Source organism: Perna viridis, chromosome 11 (assembly GCF_037379345.1).
Source record: "Perna viridis isolate PV_CMFRI_1.1 ecotype Kerala chromosome 11, ASM3737934v1, whole genome shotgun sequence".
Classification (NCBI taxonomy): Eukaryota; Metazoa; Mollusca; class Bivalvia; order Mytilida; family Mytilidae; genus Perna; species Perna viridis.
In genome coordinates this window covers 30,770,383-30,794,546 of record NC_142455.1, presented here as the reverse complement: position 1 = coordinate 30,794,546, position 24,164 = coordinate 30,770,383, and the positions used below count along the sequence as shown (strand labels likewise).

The window sequence follows — 24,164 nt, the reverse complement described above, 5'->3', positions numbered from 1 at the left end:
TATTGCATTAAACATGTATTTATACCCGATAACTTCCAAAAATAACCATTAAAGTGTTTGTAAAATTTGTCTTTTTAAGATATTGATTGGTTAAATTTCATTGCAATGCACTATGGAAAAATGTCGGGAAAAATTTCCCGCACTTTTTCCATATATAAGCAGTCAAAAAATATCTAAGTCACAGACGCATCAAGATAAATTTGATTAGCTTTTCAGTTGTTGTCTAGATGTATTGAAAATTTTAGGCAAGAAAGACCAAATTGAGAAATATGATGTGCCACCCATTGCCGGATTCGTACACAGAATGGTACTTACGATTTTAAATTATACTTGGCTAAAATGCTTGTGTTGAATTATTAACACCAGTAACTGGATATAATCAAACAGCAGTCACTTATATTTAATGACAGCGATTTGAAGACATTAAAACGGAACAAATGAGTGCCAATATTTTAAACTTAATTTTTTCATTCGTTACATTTTTTTAATGCATATTCATTTACTGAATACAAGATTTTATATCTTTAGTTGAGGAAAATTTCTGCAATAATATGCCCGACCGAAAATAAGACAGTGCAATAATTTAATTGGAATGACTCAAGATTCCATATTTCACCTTTTAAAATCAAAGCAACACACCTTCACATTACCATTTAGACCCATTTCGGATAAGATGACGAGCATGCTCGATATGCATTTCCGCGAGGTAGGGCTTTGGTAGAACAAAAGAATTTTCCTCGCGGAAGTTTAAATTGAGCTTACTCTACGCGTGCTCATCGACTATCCTACAGTTAGCACAAAAGGTTCATTCTTTAAGACGGATGGTCGAAATTTAAAAAAAATATGTTTGCATTTAAAACCAGTGTCACGGTGTTTACGTTATTATTATCTCAGTTTTCTATCTACATATGTGTCCCTTTAATCACTTAATGAGAGTTTTGTATTTCGGTTACCCTTGCTTTAACGTTTACTTTTTTTATTGTGTTCTCATGATATGAAGTTCGAGATTTTGAAAAATTATAAACGTTCGAGAAAAGGATTTATATTAACAGGTAACTGACTGTTGCAGAACAAGTTACGGGACGTAATTGTTGCTGAAACTATATCATGGATATTTAATACGTAAACTTTTGCAAATAACCTAAACATTAAAGGAAATCCTGTATCACAAACGTATATATTTAAATAAAAACAATTACAAAATTACCAACTTCCAAATAAAAATCTGGATAATTAGTGAACAGGACGAATCAAGGATACACCGGGGAATTAAATTTGTCACTTCTTTCTTGATTTAGTACAGGGATAGTCAAGTTAAATAGTGGGTTTCTCGCCAAATCTCTCGCTTTCTTGTCGCCAAAAGGGTTGCGGTGTTTTTGGTCGCTCCCTCCGCGGGACTCAAACTAGTACCGTTGTGACATCTATGGCAACACTGCCTGCACTAAGTGCAACGCCCTAGACCACTCGGCCAGCTAGGCTATATAAAAATATAGCCTGTCAAGGTTCAACCCGGTATTTACGTAATTATTCAAAAGTGCATCAATGTTTTATTAACTTTTTTTGGCAGGAATTTTGAAGAAAAAAAATTCTTTTGAATTATCGTGTACCTTAAAGACAACTTTGGTACCAGTCACAAACAATAAAAATCATTAACTGAGGCTATCTAGGGCTGTAACTTAGTACACGATGTACGGGACAGTTCATTTTAGATGTTATTATGTAGAGTAGAGGATCAAATTAATGATGCATGTCACAACAAATCAATATTATACAAACGTCTCAGAATGTGACGACTCTATTCGCTACACTGCTCCATCGGATCAAATTGATACAGGGAAGATACATAAACGTATAGAAAGGTCTGAAAAATTCCCAACGATGTTTCACAGTTCTAACATAGTTTTTTCAGAACTTTCTATATATATATATATATTGAATTGATAACAAAGATATTTGAATACTACATGTATAAATCGTTTTGCAAGAGCAGTAGTTGATTTAAAAACGTAAAGTCTGCACGCTGTATAGACAAATAAAAAGAACAAATAACTAGACACCGAATACGATATTGATACACGGTAATTTTCGCGACATGTATTGCTGATCAGATACTGTTATTTATCATTAAGAAGATGATCGACTCTGTCCCTTATTATATATAAGTTACAAGTAATGGTGTCCTTTGTGCATTGAGCATTTGATATCCCACTGTGGCCCAATTATATTTCAAAAACAAATTTCATTACAAAGTAATCAAGGGAACCAAGGTTATAGCTGAAATCAAAAGAATGTAATCCAGGAACAAAGACCAGACATGGAAGAGTAATCAAGGGAACCAAGATTATAGTGGAAATCAAAAGAATATAATTCAGGAACAAAGACCAGACATAGAAACAGATAAACACAACAAAGAACATAAAGTTACTAAAATAATACATACAAAGTAACAAAAGTAAATGAGCAACTCGGACTCCACTTAAAACAGGGAGCGTGGACCAGGTGTACCAGTAGAGTAAGCGTCCTCTAAAACAATCGTAACTAAACCGCAAGTATTCGTAAGAGCTTGGATTAAATCGTAACAATTCGCATTACACTCTCAATTATTCTACAGGAAAATCGTACCAACGAAATAATAGTCTTTAAAAGAAGGTGCTTGCATTTATGTATACAATGTTTATAAGTTTGGATATGAAGGGTCAGATCAAATTCATTTAGTCATTACGCTTGTCGCAATCCAGTGCAGAATCGTTCGATTCATTCGTTTATTTAACTTTTTATCGTTGGTAATGTTTTTAGTGACAGAAAGTCCGACTAAGATATCAAAATGGTTGCAGAATTTTACATCAATAATTCATATTGTTAATTTGATATTTCCTATTTATTCAGGTCAATAATATGTCAAAAATGACATTGAGCAGTATATTTCTACATTCCAAAGCTAGATCACATACTCATGTATGGATATCGAAAAAATAAATATACATTTTGTCGTCTGCTTAAAAAAATTGGTGAACATTTTGTGACATTGAAGGACGAATGAATAAATAAATTTGTTTAAACGACACAGTTGGCTAAATTTTCTGTACCACAAAAACACTATTGTGTGATTTTTTTAATAAGTGCTTAAATCGAATACGAATTCAAAACAACACTGTCATTTCACACAGAATGGGAAAAAAAGAACGTAATACTAAACGCCATTGTGAGGACCCAGAATAAGGAGGCGTTAATCGGCCATCCATCAATGTTTACAGTAAATACCTGCAAGTGTTCATCATTTGAAATGAAAGGAAATACTATTTATACTTAACATTATATATCGCTTTGATCTGATCATTATACAGTAAAACCTGAATAATCCGAACAGCGGACGAAACCAGTCATGTAATCAAATATATTTTTATCAAGTTAAATGTATTTTGAACATTTGTAAACCGAACACCTGTCCAAACCGAATACCTGTCCAAACCAAACACATGTTTAAACCGAACACCTGTCTAAACCGATCATGTCTAAATCCATTATCTGTCTAAACCGAACACTTGTCCAAACCGTACACCTGTCTAAACCGATCATATGTCTAAACAAATCATCTGTCTAAACTGAACACCTGTCCAAACCGTACACCTGTCTAAACCGAACAAATGTTTTAACTGAACACCTGCCGAAACCGATCACATGTCCAAACCGAATACTTGTCTAAACCGAACACCTGCCTGAACCGATTACCTGTATAATCCGAACACCTGTCCAAACCGATCCAGTTTATAAGTCCACAACAGTTTTATTTGTTCAACTGAAAATAATGGGATCGGACATAAGTTTATTTTGTTCGATTAAGACAGGTTTTACTGAATGATTATCCATTCTTTTGCCATGGGAACAATATCCACTTGCTTTGTATTACTGAGGGGGTAAAGACAAAGATCTAGCAAAGCGAGACATTTTCGGGGTTATATATTTAAAAGATTTAATAAGGATTGCCTTTTACTCTATTTGTAGTCTACTTCCTGGACATATTCTGCATACCTATTCTCGAAAAAATATATTAATTGATGTATATATACATTAAAGTTTGCTATTCATTGATTATAATAGCAAAAGTATAAACAACAAATACTTATTTTAAATTTTGATCAAGCTTAAAAACTCAAATCTTTGCTTAGCCGTTTTAATGTTCAACCAATTGAGAATGAGCATAGAACTTTTATTGAATTTCTTACGATGATATTTTTCTCCTATTTTCTGTACAAGATCTCAGAAATGACCCAATTCAATAGAAATTTAGCAAAACGAAAAACAGAATATATTTAGGTTGTTTAACTGCATAAATATTACCGTTCTACCTAGAATTATCTTCTAATTCTAAATCTTAACAATACAACGGTGTATTTTTTTATCATTGAAATAAGATCGGCTTACATCAATTATATCTCGTGTTACCTTATGCACCTTTGTATACACAGTTTGAATATTCAATGATTTTGCAGTCCGTAGCTTCCTGTACATTTCGTAATGACAGAAATACAATATGATGCTAGTGCTCAAGGTTAGTGCCCGGAATCATAACAAATCTCAAATTTAGATTTTCCACAAAAAACCTTCCTCAAATCAAACTGACTAATCAGATATGAATATTTGATGATGAAACTCAGATTTGAGGAAATTCTAAACTTGAGATATTTTATGCAACCCAGGCCAGACCAGGTTTCATCAATGCCAGAAATATTCAACAAATTTAAGTTGTTTGAAAGATATACATCTGAGAGAGAGAATTCATGGAAACCAAGATTCTAGTTGAAATAAAAAAAATGTAATCTAGGGACAAAGACCAGACATGGAAAACAGACAAACTCAACAAAGAACATACAGTAACTAAAATAATCAATACGAAGAAACAAAAGTACACTTTAAATGAGGAACTCGGACTTAACATAAAACTGGGAGCATTTACCATGTGTACCGGTAAGGTAAGCGTCCTCTGCTTATCTAGAAACACCAACCGAGTTGCTCATAAAAAGTCAAGTCCGGGGATGTTCATGGAAGACCTAGGCATTGGGTGGCTAATTAAAGACTTTGTCTTAAAATATGATCCATTAGATATAACAAATACGTGTATTTCTAAAACAAATGACTATTTGTTTGTAATTTGCTGAAAAGGTAAGAGTTGAAAAAAAGTTTCATAGAAACCATAAGTATCGTTAACAAAGGACATAACTCTTCAATCTGTTTAGAATTAAGTTTATTTGGTAAAAAAATTGTACATTTATTCTGAATTACAGAAAAAAAACATGTTCTCTCTGTCTTCATAATGGCTTAAGAATTACACAACTCATTCTCAAATACAGATGTACTTATTAGCAATGAATACATGCGGGTATCTCCCACCCTCTACTTTATGTTAATATTATTCACAAAGCATGGAACCCAAATAATTTACAAAACCGTTGAATAGGTGAACTCATAAGGGACATAGTTATGGTATTGTTTTTAAATCGTGAAATATAGAATTTTGCTTTTAACACTGATTCGATCATGGTGACTTTTCATAGAAACTAACACATATTTTATAAAATCAGTTTTTGGTACGACACGGATTGTGACCTTATTGCATGACTCATGATTACCGTGTTTCACAACCCCATATGGGAAGAATTGGGATTGATTTTACATATGATTTCGGCATAATTTATTGTAGGTTTGTATTAGTCTTGAGCTGTGTCAATTAAGCGCTAGTCGCTTAATTGTTCTTGATATCGAGGGACACTGCAAGTATATCACGTAGAGATTTACAAAATGGACAGTGCCTAGTATTGTTTTATATATTTAGTGATAGCTGTGGTTGTCTGTTGATAGTTTGCTAGACTATTTTGCCGGTTTTTGTTGTATTGCTTGTGTTCACTGTATTGTTCACATTGCGAATTTGATTTTGAAATAGAATACATGACAAACACACACGATTTGTGGTCAATTCACAAGGACAAAGATAAAAATGTAAACAAAGCTAGTGTGATTCTGTGTTTGCAAATGTAGAATAACGGATGCAAAAAGCTAATGATTATTTCCTTAACATTCGTATTTTGTTACAGTCACTCATATAGCATACTAAAAAATTATTAAAAAATAATATTGTAAGAACAAACAAAAGGAATACATTGAAGTGTTATATAGACACATATCAAACCAATTCGTGACCCAGATTCTTCTTGAATGTTGGTGTCTTTCTTCTGACGTCGTATTCAATGTAAAGTAATAATTAACGTTTAAACATACATGGACTCCTTGTGCATGCTTTACAATCTAATTCTAACATGTTAGATCAGACGGAAGTTATAAAGTACGCAGCGATATACATACGTGCATAAATAAAAATTAAACATACAAAAAAACAAACACAACGAGACAAAAAAAAAAACAACAAAAAATACTAAAAAACAATAAATGATAAGATGAAGTCAAATACTTTTCTTTATTATTACATTTCAATTGATTTAATTGTATACCCGACCTGTCACTATAAATAGAAAAGAAATAAGGAAAACTAAAAGAAATCACGTTTCGCGAAAGGGGTGGCAAGTCACCTCCTGTATACATACTGCTTCGAAACCTCAAAATTTCGATGCGGCACATTATTTTCACTCAAACAATCAAATTTTGCCAAAATTGAGTATTGTAAAGTTTTGGCAGGAAATCAGTCACCAACTTTCTCATGGATCTGAAATTCCCATATTTAGATTTAGCAAGTCATTTCCGCCCAAGAAACCAAATTCGTGATCGGTGACCTAATAAATCAAAAGTGAATTGTGAGTTGAAAAATAAAATATTAGGAACCCAAATTTAAAGATTAAAACATTGCATTGGGCATTTCAGGCTGGCAGTGTTATGCTTTTGAAAAAAAATAAGTTAACAATAGACACTTTCAAACGGTAAAAAGAAACTATAACTTTTTAATACTTAACCCATGAAGGATTCATCACACGAAGGAATAAACAGGTTATGAAACTGAAGAGAAAAACAAGGCCCCGACACATCGCGACTTTTGTCGTTACATATTACTGAATGGAACTCAAGGATGCAAATGGTAAATTTAGAAATAGGGCTTGGGTTTTTAAACGTTATGTAGAAAATGTGGATGATTTCAGAAATATGACAATTATAGACATATGTTTGTAGTTTTTTTGTTTTTGTGTTTGTTTGTGTTATGTATTACCTTGGTGAAATACCACGTTTGTGGCATAGAAAAGAAAAAAAAATGAAACTGTCATTTATTTTTATATTTCAAGTATTTAATCTGTATAAAGAATTTAATTGTCAGTAGAATATGTTCATAATCGGAAAAAAACTATGCTCAATTATGATGTGTTTACTAATCAAACCTCGAAATATTACTGTAAACACAATTTCCTCGTTATTTCATTTTTTGTCTTTTATAATATGTAACTGTCTAAAAGCATTTGGGGGGGTGTCATGGAGTTATTTAGGCAGCTTTATTAGTTTATTGCATTATCAAACGATAAACTTACTTCTATGTTATATAAATTCAACAGTAGCATGCATTTGACTTGTAAGTATTTTTCTGTGAACATATATTGAAATAAGAAAATAAGAAAAAGCAAAGCGCATATAAATCTATCAAAACAATACATTACATGAGACAAGAATTGTATTCTCAAGGGTAAAGATAGTTTCATGCTGCTTCCAATGGATCTAAACCAACACAAAACTATGATTTCCTTCTCTTGAAAACGTAAAACAATAGAACGTATATGTATGTTCGTTACTATATTTGTTTTTATATGTTTCAATATTAAGAACATTTTTTTAACTTCTTGATTTCAAATTCATCTGAAAAAAAAAAAAAAACTGCAAAATTGACCAATTTGCAATCAATAGGAACAATGGTCAGACATATACATAAAGAGTAATCAAGGGAACCAAGGTTATAGCGGTAATCAAAAGAATGTAATCCAGGGACAAAGACCAGACATGAAAAACAGACACACACAAGAAAGAACATAAAGTAACTAAAATCATACATACAAAGTAACAAAAGCAAATGAGCAACTCGGACTCCACTAAAACCTTGGAGCATGGACCAGGTGCACCGGTAGGGTAAGCGTTCTCCGCTTTTCTAGAAACACCCAGTTGCTCAAAAAAAAGTTAAGTCCGAGGTAGACAAACGAGGAAAGGAAAACTATGAGCCGTTGAATAAATCAGTTTTCATGGTACAGATGGATACACCATCACGATCCACGAGTTCATGATGACGACCATAAAACATCTGTAGTAATGACTTCAATCTTGAGGCAACATAACCATAAAACTCACATTTTAAAAAATGTATAAAAAAAGAATGAAATATCAGACAGGATGAGGTGATACCATATATTGTTCATGAAATTGGACTTTCCATGAGTTATCGTTCTTGATTTGGTTGATTTCAAAGAATGTTCTTTCAAATTATTATCAATATTAATATTAACACAGAGGGTTTAGTTAATGTAAACAGTAAATCATCGTGTGTTCGGTTGTTTTTTTTTTCTACATTCTGTATCGCCTGAACTATTTGCTGTTTCTGACTTTTGCATGGATTGTTTCGTAATCAATATTGACTAAACGATATGATGTAAAGATCACAATGGCCATTGAACTAATGTGCAAGTGTGCGTGGTCTAACAATAATTTGTATGTCCTTTGAATAATAAACAATCATATAGGCGCGTAGATAAAATATTCGTGAATATTTTGGGGATTTTTATTTGCGTTAATAGATTTCAGAATGGTCAATGGTTCGGTCCTTTAAACAGCTATTCTTGTTTTTGTGACGATTTCTCTACCATAAAAACAATACTGGAACTTCAGTAGTCTTCTTTTGAAATTTTGACTTACATTTTAATATCTTACAACTGTTAAATTAACTCTATAACAATTGAAAACATGGTCACACATTGGGTAAAATACCAACCTTTAGTTGTAACACACGTTATATTCTGATTGAAATATGTTGAGAATATTGTACATGCATCGATCTCCGCACCATCACAAATTGTTTCAGCGTTATTGGTAGACGGAGCACAAATTCGATACCTGACTTCCGTTTGTATCGTGACATCGCAGTATTGACCTGTATGTCCTTTTTTCAAAATATATAAATTAATTATGGTAAAAATACATTAAATGTTGAAACGATCAAACAATATGACAAAAATGTTCACTGAACAAAAATAACTGTATTTTTACGTCTTTCTGTCAGCTTTTATGTAAACACCCTTCTTCAATGTTTTTCCAAATCGTTTAAACTTGATAGACTATTTATGCTTTTGACTTTGGCCATGAGTTAAGGATACAAAATATTGGGCTCTTATGCATAAGCGTATATTTTTCACATGAAATTCATAATAATTTAGCTCCACATGAAATTCACGTGAAAATTCACATGACATTAACGTGATTTTCACTGAAATCGAAATGCATATTAACAATTCAGGTAAATATTTCATGTGAAGGCTCGATTCACACGAATTTCACATAATGTCTGTCACAAAGTTTATTTGCTAAAATAAAGTGAAAAGTGAAAATTCGTGTGAAAACCATGTAAAATCATTTTGCTCGAGTAAAAGTGGAATTTAACTACGTACCTCTTGGACATTCACAGTGGATTGTGTCCGCCGTAGCTGTCTCATCGTTGCATGTGCAGTTTCCACCATTAATACAAGGACAGTTAAGTTCTTTCCTACATTCACCGCCTACCGTAAAAGAAACACTTACACTTATACTTTTACGTTAATCAAATATAATGAATAATTTTATTCCAATTTATTCTTATCGTACTTAGATATATAAACTGATGAACCTATTTGATAATATTATAGAATTTGCATATGAACCTCTAATGTAATGTTTAATTCGAATAATAAATTGTAAGTAACTTAACAATTTTCAAGTTTAAAGGACGAAATATTTTTATTCATGACCGGAATGTTTCAGGTATACAATAATTGAAACCTTATGTTTCAAACCAAAACTGAGAAAAGTCGTTGGAATACTAACATGTCTTTTTTATTGGATTATCTGCTTTAAATCCGTTGTAATTGCATTGTATTTCTGTATCGCAAAAGCAAGATTTAGGAATCATATATTTTCCACATTGTTGACATCTGTGTCTTGCTATACATGAAATATAATAGAAAACATTCAATTCACATAACATACATAAAACGTATAAACAACTATCTGTATCACATCGATACATCGTGTACACCGAAGTCACTACAAGTAGTAGTAAAATTCGACAGTTCTTGTTTCACTTACATAAATGAATTTTGTTTGCAGAACGTTTTGAAATCCAAAGAGCGATCTGATAATATTGTACTTTTCCAGGATCTCAAAACGCTGCGTAACGCATTTATTGACTTCCATGCTCCCGTTCGCACAGTTACTTTATATAAATATATAATCTTTTTATTCTCCTCGAACATTAGTTCATTTTGTAACTCACTTAATTTTTCAGTATTTATTCACTCAAAGTGTTTTGATTTTAATACTAAATTCAACACTGTGTGCATTACAAATTCCAAAGAATTTAAATTGCAGATTAGGATCATTTTTGTGAAACCACTGAGTCGCGTAACGAGACTTTCATACCTTATACAGGTACCTAACTACTACCACCACATGATACAAGAAATATCAAAACCTGTATTTGTTATGCTAAAAAGGGGTACATTCATGTGACGTCACGATAACATTTTCCCGAACTTTAGTTAAAGTGACGTTATGGTATATAATCTCGATTAAAGTACAGGTTATACAGAAATTATATATGACAAAAAATGAATGTAAAATCATGTTACATGTATTTACATAGGATTAACCAGTTCTAATGTACCACTGCTCAAGAGCTGTAAAAAGAAGGTATCCAAAACAAAAACAAGCTATAATGATCCCGTTGAACCTAGATCACATACAATACTAATATACTTAGTGGTTTAGGATAATGATCCCGTTGACCCTAGATCACATACAATACTAATATACTTAGTGGTTTAGGATAATGATCCCGTTGACCCTAGATCACATACAATACTAATATACTTAGTGGTTTAGGATAATGATCCCGTTGACCCTAGATCACATACAATACTAATATACTTAGTGGTTTAGGATAATGATCCCGTTGAACCTAGATCACATACAATACTAATATACTTAGTGGTTTAGGATAATGATCCCGTTGAACCTAGATCACATACAATACTAATATACTTAGTGGTTTAGGATAATGATCCCGTTGACCCTAGATCACATACAATACTAATATACTTAGTGGTTTAGGATAATGATCCCGTTGACCCTAGATCACATACAATACTAATATACTTAGTGGTTTAGGTATTCTACAAAACATCGAAACAGAAATAACAAAGAATAGTTATACTCCTTTTTCATGTTTTATTCGTTCGCAGTTTCACCGTGACTTATATTAAAAAGGCAATGCTTTTAAAATAACACAATCTTTTTTTCTATCTCGTATAGTTACACTACTTACATTTATCTTCATTACAGTACTCCTTTACAAATGCCGATCCTTAAAAAAGTTCAAAAGATCAATAAGATAAGTGTTTAACATATATTAAATGAAATCGAGAAGATGGAGATTAGATCTTAATGTAATTAGATCTTTAACTGAAATAAATATAATTTATATTACTATGGTCTATCCCTGTTAAATTATCAATACGGCTTACTTGATCGCTAAAATTTATGCACGATAATTATTTAAACTTACCTGTCTTTTACAACATTTTCAAACAAATACAATAACATTTCAGTTTCTTGAATACGGTAGCCATGCACTTATGAAAATAATTTCTGGCAAAACATATAGCCTCACAAGAAACCCACATCCTTTATCTCTTAGATTCTTCACGTGACAATCTTGTAAGAAAACTTTGATCTTACGGAACACACAAATCTTAACATAATGGAGTCTTATTTGTAATGTCTAAAGAAACATATTTTGACTGATTAGAGGTTTGCTGTCTAAGATTGCTTTCCTTTTCTTTAGTCTCATACATAACACATATAGATAGCTGACAGCATGTATACTTTCAGATCAAATAAATTTCCGTTTGCAGTTCGTCTTATAATTTGTACGTTTTAGTTTTTTGTGTCGCAGGCTTAGTGATATTATACTTCTGGTGTAGTTAAGTACTAGTCCATAAACTGCCTATTGTACATGTGATTCATGATGTAGAAAAACCCACCGAACAAACAATGTTTTTTTTTTCGATCTTTACATACTAGTTTTAGGTAACATAAGTCTTTTCTGTATTTATATCTGTATTTATCTCACACTAACATTAACCAAATCAAAGTAAATCATGAACAATAACTCTTGCAACATCTATGGATTGTGACATGCATGAATCACCTCCTGTCTTATTTTTACAAAGACTGCTACTTAAATTATTTCTCCTCCATCATGATTTCAGTATAAATACTTCTTTCTTTACATAGTTTGTCAAGTTATATGTATATTTGTTTTTCATAAAATATTGTATGTTAACATAATCGTAAAATTATTGCATAAACGAATCAAATTGTTTTTTTCAACATTTACTTTACTGCTATAATATCAGCATTAACTGCCCAGTTCAAAGGTGTTCAGAATCTACACTGATATGGTGTGAACTAGAATTATATTCATCAATTTACTTTTACTTTTTGTAACAATTATACACATACCAAAATCACATCTATTCTTTATCAAAGTAGTATTGGGAATAAATACATCTGTGAAAAAAAAATAGAAAAATGAAATTAAAAAAAAATCTAAATCATTATCCTAAAAATGCAGATACGATGAAGAGATTAACGATGCATGAAACATGGATTCAAATGGTTGATATCAGTATGCTTGGAAAAGACCATTTACAATCTTACAAAAGACATATTAGAATTTGTAAAACGTATTGATGAAGCTCTGTTTTCAACACTGATATACTGACGGTATACAGCTCACTCGTGATATTATCATTTTTACGTTAATTACATTTTAATTGCTTTAAATTTAAAAAGGAACTCTATTTAATTGGTTAATTATTTCACATTTAATATTTTCACTTACATTTAGTTTTAATATGTGTTATTCGTAATGAACTCATATTAGACAGTTTTATAATATTTTGCTATCACTAAAGCTTCTTCTGTGTTCATAGCGTTGTACAAAGTCCGCTTTTAACTTATTTTTAAACATTTAAGATGTTTTTATAGTATTTGCACGACCAAAGAATTCATTTTCATTTATTGATATCAAATACTTATAGTTGTAGTAATGCCTCTTTTAATGACATTTCGATGACATTTAACGTTGATGCATTGTTAACATTTATTGGTAATACCGTGTAATTAGTTTCAAGTATCTGTAAGCAGCAAGCAAAATTTGGGACATTTATGTCAAAATCCCACTGAATTGACAGTATACCTTCCTTAAAGAAAGCCTCCGCTATTTGAATTAACCACTAGACAATAAAATAGTTTTCCATGTTTTATATTTAAGTTTTTTAACAGAATTATCTGCCCTGGTAATTTTCTGCAGTGCATTTCAATTCAATTAAAATTAATTTTACCAAAATGGTAGAGAAAATTTGCCTTTTTTCCTCAGACCAGATGGCATTAATGTTGTTAAAGTGGTGAGTTATTTAATTCCACCCACAGACCGATTCTTTCAAAGAATTTCACTTAATATTGATTTGTGTTCACTTAAAAGAAACAAATTAAATAAAGTTACCTGACCACTGTTCAAGAACACATTTGTCAACTTTTGGCTTTTCATTTCCTGTAAAATGTACATCTCAATTCTAATACTGTGTATTTTTACACTGATAATAAGATAGCATATGGTTTTAAAAGGCTAATTAGTCGGGATGTTTGATCATAATTCTGAAAATCATGAATTTAGAACGACTCGGTGATGGATCTGTCTTCGTATTTGGATAGTTTTCGTTTTGAGTACATCTTGTACACAGTTAGTATTTGGATTAAGATATTCCTATATATCTGATTTCAATGAGATGATGAGAGTTTACTCCAATGTAAGATAACAATCTTTAAAAAAAACTTAGATTGTGTTTTCTAAAATTAAAATAAAACTTGATCATTGAGATTTAATTTAAAGAAAGAACAAGAATGAATATCATATATACTGAGTGCCATACCATAAGTGTTAAAGTTTAATGCCGTACATTCATTATCTTCCTATAATCTAAATCAGTATGGTTGCATACAAAACCCCGTGTTTATTTGTTGGTTCTCCTTGAAATCTTTTCTTAGCATTTCTACGAATAGTCCCTTTAAATACTTCCAAGAATTTTCTTTTTTAACTTTTCAGGTCTTTATTTCGGTTATACTTGGTTTTCGTTAATTGTGTATTTAAAATATCACTTGTAATCTTTCCAAATTTACCTGGTGGTTGTCTATAAGCGTATGATTCAGCCGATAAATTCCTAGTTATATTTTGTCCTACAATGCAGAAATAAATGTTGTCAATAAATTGACTAATTGCATTCAAAATAAAAGTTAAAAATATAAATTTATCCAGAAAAGATACAAAAAATTAAATATAATCAATACATAAAAAACACGAAACTAATAAACTCAAACATTACAATAAATGATAAAAGTCACAAACTTAAAAAATAAATAATAATAAAGGCAACTTTTTTTGTTAAAAATTAATAAAAATGAACGACTAAGACATTTATTTTTGAAATACAAGGTTTGAGAAACTACAGAATCTTGTTTGTATACATTACTCCCATACATGTTTTACCCAGGCAATAAATTTCCTAACTCAAGCCATCAACTATTACCTTTACGTGAGGTTCCCTGATTATTTTTACAGGCTAAATGGCCCAGAAGTATTCCAAAAGCTATACCCAGGACAACACCAAGACCAAATACAACCATACATCTCTGTAAAGTAAAATAGTCATGTACAACTACTCGTTTCTTTTCTCATTAATTTCAGTTATCTGCCATTTGTCCGTTGAACATACAATGTTTTCTGTTAAACGTATTTCATTTACTGACATCAGTCTTATATTATTTCTTGCCTAAATAGATCTCCAGCTATTTTTTTACCATGAAAAGTATGAACATATTTGTCTCTTACTTAAACAAGGGGGATTCCAGAGTTCGGGTGTAGATTAGACTTAACTATTTGGTTTGTCCACACTTAGTCATATAATTTTGTCCGAATGTGTAATGTATATATATCATCAAACTCGATGCCGAATAGAGATAAATTACACAATTTCGCACAAGAATGCATTAAGTGTAAGTGTTCATTATACGAATCAGTCAAAATGGGAAAAATCAGAAACATGTATGTCAAAACCCCACCCATCTGACAATAAAATATCTCTCAATTATTCTTTCTCTATTTGAAAGACCATTTTTTTAACACTGCTTCATTGGATTCGCTCAGAAATGTTTCAATAGAATCCTAGAAAAATGAGGTTTTTAACAGAACTATCTGCGCTTGAAATGTTCATTTCCAGTTCATTTCAATGAAATTGTGACTCAATGGAAACTCTGTTTTCCTTGATTCTGATGGAGCAAATAGTCAATCACACTATCAAAATGATGGGTTTTCCATACCATGTTACTCACATTTAGTTGTAATATGTATTATTCGTAATGAACCCATAGTATATAATTTTATGATATTTTGCTATCACTAAAGCTTCTCCTCTGCTTGATTCTTACATGGACAGATACCTAACATTTGATTTATTCATGATAAAATTTGAGTAAAGTAAACAATTATTTACGTTTTACAATGTTATGATGACCCGTTAAGATAATAGAATTTGATTTTTTCTAACGTTTTGCGTTCAGGCATAAATAAGCAGTATTTTATATTAAACGGACTTAACTGAAATGAAATTTCATTCTAGACTAACGGAATCACTAGCACTGTGGCGAATGTTACTGGCGAAGCTGGATTTTCTCATCTTACTGCAGTACCCGATATGCTTCCCGATTGTTGCAAAGAGATAAGCTATAGTAACACCTATCACCATTATCAAATATAGATTTTAGCACATTAGTCCTAAAAAAATCTATGCTATTGAATAGCTAAGTTTTCTCTAAAAAAACGCTTTTTAACAGTGCCGATTTTTCTGAAATTGTCTACTTCTTTATTTTGAATATATTTTGTTAGTTCTATTAGGTACACGTGTACATATATTGTATTAAACACGATAAAAGAATGCATGCAGTCACATACATTCACATTCGCTAAATAAAAATACCTAATATTGTAAATTACAGTGTAAAAATGGCGATAAGAAGAGATAGAACAGTTAGATAACATGTTAAGACTTTAACTTGTTTAGGAAAATGTTCCAAACCTTTTATGTGAAACGTCAGTTTGGTATACACATTTAGGCTGAGAATACAAGCTAAACAGATCCACAGATATGTGCTTAAATGTGTTTATTGAACATGCGCACCAATTTAAATAATGCCGCCATTTAAGAGGACAAAAAGAAAAGAAAATTTGAAAATTAACTAATTTAAGACTGGATTTTGCTTCTGTTATGGTAAGAATAATTAGAATTCTATATCAAATATAATTATTACGTTTTGGTTCACATTGGTATTATGATTGTTGCTTAGGGAGACGAGTTGAAGTTTTGTTAAAGGTGGATCAAATACTTTTGTTTTGAATTTTAATTTTCAGACACAACAGTATAGTTTATATTTTAATTCAATAGATTTATGTGGTTGATTATTATTTTCAAACAAAATATTGAGCTTTTTATTATTTTTTAAATTTGATTCTACAATTAGAATTTTAGTTTTTGCTAAATGACAGTACACATGTGCTTGGGTTGGCTGTAAATCCTTACTTCTTCATTTTAGATCATATCAGAAGCTTTTATTAACATTTCAAAGTCTTTATGGTGAAACTTCAGAATAAGTTGACTAATGGTTAGCTACAAACCGAACAAACAATGCAAGTAAGTACACGACTTTAATAAATTATTGCTACTTATGAAGATAAACATTTTAAAGTACAGAGGAAAATCTAATATATGGAAAACCTGTCCACTTCTTTTGTTAGAGTAATCAATGGAACCAAGGTTATAGCCGTAATCAAAGAGTAATCAATGGAACCAAGGTTATAGCGGTAATCAAAGAGTAATCAATGGAACCAAGATTATAGCGGTAATCAAAGAGTAATCAATGGAACCAAAGTTATAGCGGTAATCAAAGAGTAATCAATGGAACCAAGGTTATAGCCGTAATCAAAGAGTAATCAATGGAACCAAGGTTATAGCGGTAATCAAAGAGTAATCAATGGAACCAAGGTTATAGCGGTAATGAAAAGGGACAAAGACCAGACATGGAAAATAAACATACACAACAAGGAACATAGAGTAACTAAAATTATACATACAAAGTAACAAAAGCAAATGAGCAACTTGGACTTCACTAAAAACTGGGAGCATTGACCAGGTGCACCGGTAGGGTAAGCGTCCTCACAAAAATAGATTATTTGTATTCACAGGGATTCTGGATAAAGATTAAAGCGGTGATGTTATTTAAATATACAACTATATTTTTGCCAAATATATTTTGATGATATATCAAGCATATGAGAGGTTAACCTAATTCATTTAAAAGTGCACAATTTTTCACAGCCTCACTGGATTAAATGTTCAGAGCTTCATTGCTAAAGTTTGAAGCACATTCAGGATGGTATAACATAAGCATCGGATGTCCCTACATTTTAATGTTTCAGGGAAGTATAAACAGTGCAATAATAACACATTTGGGGACCTGACACTACATAGAGGAGACTTGCATATTCAGATTATTTGGACATTTAATTAGATATCAATTACTTGTATTTGAAATGGCAACTTTCGATTTACAATTTTGTTTAATATATATGATGTAGTCTTCATGGTTTTGTCTTTTCTCACTGTAGTATGTTTGGTAGATATTACTTATGTACAAATTTAATTCCACTTACAAATGGAAAGTAAATTGGAAGTAAAACCTGCATAGTTTGCTTTTCATATGTAGTGTAAGAAGTTTGTATAAAACGTCATGATATATTATGCGGCCCATTAAAATTTTACGACATGTCTTGTCAACAAATTCCAATAGATGAAAGACCAGATACTTGTAGTGGAATGAAAAAAGTAACCATTAAAATACCATGGTAAATTGTCCAACATCAGCTAAGCACTATGTAAATAACTAAGTAAGATGAAAACCAGAAAAACACGTGTTGAGGGGGCAAGCAAACATAACCACTAAACATGTTCAAAGTAAAACGTATTCTGAATTAGAACATGTTCAAAACCTAAACGTTTGAATTTTAGTTGCACAGTTTAGGGATAAAAAATGGTGCTTAGGTTTTTTACAGTGTTAAGTTAACACAAAACTTACCTGTTTATTATTTATGTGGTTATTACATGTATTAGAATTCTTTAGTTTATTCTGAAATGCTTCGCCGTTTGATGTTAACTGTTGCTGATCATTGAACTCGTTTTGTTGGACGGTTTGTGCGACTAGTATGTCATCTTGTGGGTTCATAATGCTCATGTTATCATATTCCTCCTGATCAATCACACTATAACACCTTTTTGAGTGGTGTTTGTTCGACATTTATAAATCAAAAATACATCCTCAGATAGTTACTTTCACATCAGTGAGCCATCTAGTATACTTGAAAAGATGTCTCAGTGCAAAAATGGTAAAGTTCAAATACACACAAAACACAAGCTTTTATTTCATTTATCATAGGAACTAGTCCAATGCGAGAATGATAAATCATTACCTATGTTGTGATTTAATTTTAACTACCCCGTATATAGCGGACAAGTAATGATCTTAAAGGAATATAAAGTGACTGGCCTCTGTTTAAATACGACAATCAGTGATGCAGATATCTTTTGTGTGTTTTCAATTGATGAAACGTAAACTCGAATGAAAATTTATAACAATACTAAAACTAATATTACATTACATAATACGAATTAAAAATAGTTTTGATCATAACGCACTCGCAGCCGTATATCAGTACACAAATATAGTCTGCGTTATTATCCCATTTATTCAAGCGGAAGTAAGATTTGTTACATGTTACAGATATTTATACTTTATTGATCATTGTAAATTTTACCATTTCGCAGTAAAAGACCAAGGCAACCTCACTCGACTCTGGTTCGTGAGGTTTACGTCGCGTGTTCTGAATATAACAATATAAGCATAACTATTTTTATTCAACTATTATTGCACCTAAAGTGCAAAGTAAGACGTCCAAGAACACCTAAAATTCTGATGTATCTGTGTTTACTTATTTTGAACAAGTGTATATTTTTTTTTCAAATGGCTTCGTTAAATCCGTTTTAAATGGTATATTTTCAGAATAAAACGAAACCGAATTATTTGTCAACGACAAGGACGCAAATAACAATTTGTTCGAATGGAAGTTAAGGTTTAGATCGATAATTTGCTTTGTAATGAGGAAAAATTATTACTTTAACCCAAATTCAAAAGAAAGCTTCCGGTTGAGTTGAATAAGGATGGATAGATTTATCCACGCATAAATGTTGATTTGGCATATAAAGGGGTAGTTGTTTCTATGCTTATAAAAATGCATAGTAATAATTTATTTCGAAATGTGAAGAACTATTCCATTTAAAACATCATGGGGGACTTATTGCGCCGATGTTGTACATTTTAACTATTTACGGTAATCGTAATATTCAGGAGCTTAAAATAGATCAAGAACCTGCTAATTAAAAACGTTGCAGAGATGCCAGTCGGAATTTACTCATTAAAACGGAAAAAATCAATTGTCACACACACACACACACACACACACACACACACACACACACACACACATATATATATATATATATATTTATTTATTTTTCGAAACTGTATGACATGCGCTCATGAATTTGATCTTGGGCAGATTACGGAATATTACAAGCATAAATTTGACATTCTTGGTAGAATTCCTAAAAAATACAAAACACTAATACAATGTAAACCACTAGTTAATATCTTTTAGAGGAGAGTTTTATGAGTTATGATCAATTTAATTTGAGCGAGAAAGCTGTACGTTTCGATAATTTGCACAATGTAACATGGGCAAACGATACATGGATACATTATATACTACTTTCGAACGATTAGTCACGATTTTTATTCAACTATTACTTTATTTCAATTAATACAACACAATAATGGCAGGCTTTAAGCCAATAGTATCGATATACTGAAAATGAATGTACTAACTTCCAGTGGGAACAGATAATATATTTAAGGAAAAAAATCAGTTCTTGCTAAGAAGAAAGGTAATGGAATACAATAATATCAACTGAAAATGCTCCAATATTTTTTTTTTACTTTTCACTCACACTTGCTTATAAGCTTAAATGGGAGACACACTATATTTACTTTGAGACCATGTATTTGATTTTTAAGAATCTGAATAATTCCATTATTGACGCTTTAGTATTTCTTGCCGACATTTATATACATGTACACTGACAAAATGTTACGAATATGAAAAGGTCAAAACTGTTGACAGCTATCAAAACCAGCTAACCCAAAATCCACAAAACACCGTTTGACGTTGTTTTTGTTCAATATTTGAGGTAGTAGACCTTGGGTATCCACAAAATTTTCCCATAATTATGTTTTCTTTTTAAATTTGTACATGATAGTACCCTAACTGAATACTAAGTCAAATTCACTTAAAAATGATTAATTTATCAGATTTTAAATGAAATTATAAGAGATACTAGGCTTTTAATTTGCCAAAATAACAAAAAGTGGGGTATTTTTCAGCCATTTGTTTATATAAAACCTATATTTTGCAAAAGAAAAAAGAAAAAAAAATCAATTTTCCATACAAAACTGATATTATATGGAATATTATATGCAAGTTAATAGACACATTTTCAGAAAATTTCAGCCTGTAGTTTTTGTTTTTATGACTGTAGGGTAAGGCATTAACATTTTTTTAAAATAATTAATCATTATAGCTAAAATCGTGTTAATATTCAATATGGTTACCAAATATAAACAAAATAATGTGTTATATTGATGAAAGAGCATTGCAGGGTACAGTTGAGTCAACTACTGTTGCAAATGTTAATGTAACACAAAAATTCATACTTCTGCATAAAGGGACAAACTTAAACATAGTTCAATGCTGTATAAAGTTGTTTAATTTATGCTAAACAAAGCAACAAAATGAAAACAGAAAGCTTGAAGTCTTATAAGGAATTATTATAAAGAATATATTTAAACTCTAAAAAGTTAAGTAAAACTGGCCTGGTTATTGATTAGTCCTACTGTCCCATATCATGACAGATTATTTTCAAATTTCAATTTGAATATATTTTATCTAAAGGAATCTTGGTTTGCAATCGAAGGTATCATTTCTAACATTTTCCGACCTTATAGACATATATTTTTTAAAATACCCATTTGAAACATTTAATCAATACTTCAAAAGAGCAGAGTTACTGGGGGCTGGCATCATTGACTTTGTTCTAGATCTTGAACCTTTTCTTGGAGTTATTTCTCTTTAGCATCAGTATCACTTTGAAGCTTGCATACTAGGAGTCATTCAACCACTCTATTGATTTAAATCCTTTCAAGTTAGATTACTTCCATAACCCAATGTCTACAACCTTAAATAATGCATATTTTTAAAAATAATTGTGCATCTTTACAATGTTCTTTTACGTCTATATCATTATTAAAGTAACGTACCTATTTTTGTCCACTCAGAAAAATCTATTAAAAGCAATCCTTCATGTACTCATTTATTCTTTCACACTCAGTGTTTTACATGTATGTATCGATATGTATTAATAAATGTAAGATGCTTCAGATAACGGAAAGACCCGTTTCAGAAGGTAATCATTTTGTATTTACGCGGACTCTAAAGGTACAAATAAGATAAAATGATAAAGGTTTGTGACGTTGCTTATTTAACCGCAAATTGAAAAATAAAAAAGAACAAAATAGATATAAAATATAAACAAAACGTGATTCACTTGATGGAATAACTGTATAGTTTTTTTTTTATCTTAAATTAGTTTTATGATACTTGAGGAGGCATACAACACCTAAGGGAAATAACTACGTAAAATTCAGCAAAATGTTGTTTTGTTACATTCTAATATCGGCCTCAAAACATCTTAGTGATCAAAAGCTTTGCTGATTAAATTATATATGTTTATTGAAATTATTCCCATGAAACATTTGGTTAAAATTTCTTGAAATTGATGTATTGTGCTTCTTTTTTCAAAGTAAAACATTGAGTAGAATTTCAAGATATTTAAACGAGCCTACTAAAGTTTAGAGAAGATGTTAGGTGACCCCTTTTGAATTTAGTTTTAGTATACTTAAACCAGACAATTATTTCCGGACACCAAGATTGGAAAATAATGTTATAACATAGAAATGGTTAATCAATTTTAGAAATAAACATTATTCTACTTTAAAAAAAAGCATTATTTATCTTAAAACCATTTAAGGAAGTTTTATGATTTGTTTTTAAATTATGTGTCATCAGCAGTTAAAGGGGGATATCAATTCAAACAATGATCTGTTTTGCTGTCCTTTTTGTTAGACAAATGTCAATTTAACTGGGAAAGGTCAAGTTTTTAGCACTGCAAATTAAATGACTGCAAACACTTGAAATTACTTTTATGGTCTTATATTATTGATTAAAACGTTAAATTGTCAAAATAAGCATCAAATGTTTGGCTGTGACATATTGAATTCAGTTAAATTACTCAAGAATGACATATTTCTGAAGATTGTAAGGATGCGAACAGTTTTAATTTCAATAAGGGTCTAAAATTCTTCCATAAAATATTAAAAATGGCAATATTATTATCCTTTTCGAGGTTGCGGCGAATGACATTTTCTGTCAATTGAAGGAATCAAAGGAATCAGCATTTTATATTTTTTTAAATGATCTTGTTATTATTTCTCAATGTGTTTAATTTGTCAATATTAAAATTATACGAGTGTCTTCTACAAAGAATTATTTTAGTATAAATTTTCCAGAATGATTTACGTTTAAAAATCGTATCAGCGATACATTTTTAATCTATAACGACCAGAAATAAAATATTGTACAAATGTACTTCCGGTTAATATTTAAAAACAAATGTCAATGGATAATGAACTGCGACACCTGTAATAATTAAAAATTACTCTAAAACAAGCTTGTTTAAAAATCATTTTAATTGCTGTCAAAGACTTATGATTGGTACGTTGCTAGCGAAAAAAGGCAGAACAATATGTTTGATTGACCAGTCAAAATTATTCCCTCGACCCATTCCCATTGCCCTATTTATCTACCCCATTCCCAATTGCCCATCCCCTATTCCCCATTGCCCATCCCCCATTCCCCATTGCCCCATTCCCCATGCCTCATACCCCATAAAATGAGAAGTTTATCCCATACAGGTACTGTAGGTATTTACTAGTTTTATGATGGCGCAATTATGGCGTCTTACAATATCTGTTTCTTTTTCTATTGTTTTGATAACAAACTGATACCGTTCAAACTGTTTTGAACGGATCAACAAGATTTATTAAAACAAAAAAAAATCTGTTATTTTGCTAAGATGAGAGAAAATCTGAATGTACACTTATGAATTTTCTAATAGTCTGCAATAAGGTAAAAGAACATACATCAGACAAACATTGCTTTGTTTAAATCACTTCTAACGAATGTTTGTACAAAATCAATACTCCTTTATAATTAGACATGCAAACGCTAAAACGTGTATCATTTTAGCACCGAATCATAATTGTATATGAAAAATGTAACTAGTTCATTTAAGAGTAATTAATTTATGGAGACCATGTCTTTTCTGTGGAAATGACGAAAAATGAACAAAATCTGGCATTCGAATAACCGACAATGCGGCGTTAAAACAGTAACTTTAGGGGTTTGACACGTTAGTACATCATCTAAACACGATAATATACAAGTAAAAATTGAACTGACATGAATACACCATTTGATACTTAAAAACCAGGCAGGGGTGATTTATGATATCTTAAGATAATCAATGAAACTGTATAAATAC

At 31.0% G+C, this 24,164-nt stretch overlaps 1 protein-coding gene and 1 long non-coding RNA gene across 2 annotated transcripts; one reads left to right on the top strand and one right to left on the bottom strand.

The window, feature by feature from the left end:
- Positions 1-5,225: 5,225 nt before the first annotated feature.
- Positions 5,226-19,412, bottom strand: LOC148603700 (uncharacterized). Its single transcript, XM_088553976.1, has 10 exons — positions 18,472-19,412; positions 14,874-14,976; positions 14,467-14,523; positions 13,793-13,840; positions 12,748-12,795; positions 11,549-11,587; positions 10,051-10,167; positions 9,639-9,746; positions 8,966-9,133; positions 5,226-7,845 (listed from the first exon to the last, which is right to left on the bottom strand). Exons 1-10 carry the CDS (start codon positions 18,688-18,690, stop codon positions 7,808-7,810), a joined length of 945 nt encoding a protein of 314 aa, XP_088410102.1. The 5' UTR covers positions 18,691-19,412; the 3' UTR covers positions 5,226-7,807.
- Positions 15,968-17,976, top strand: LOC148603701 (uncharacterized). The gene is made up of 3 exons (XR_015916915.1): positions 15,968-16,610; positions 16,933-17,030; positions 17,816-17,976. It is a non-coding gene; the product is annotated as an uncharacterized LOC148603701 (long non-coding RNA).
- Positions 19,413-24,164: the final 4,752 nt, after the last annotated feature.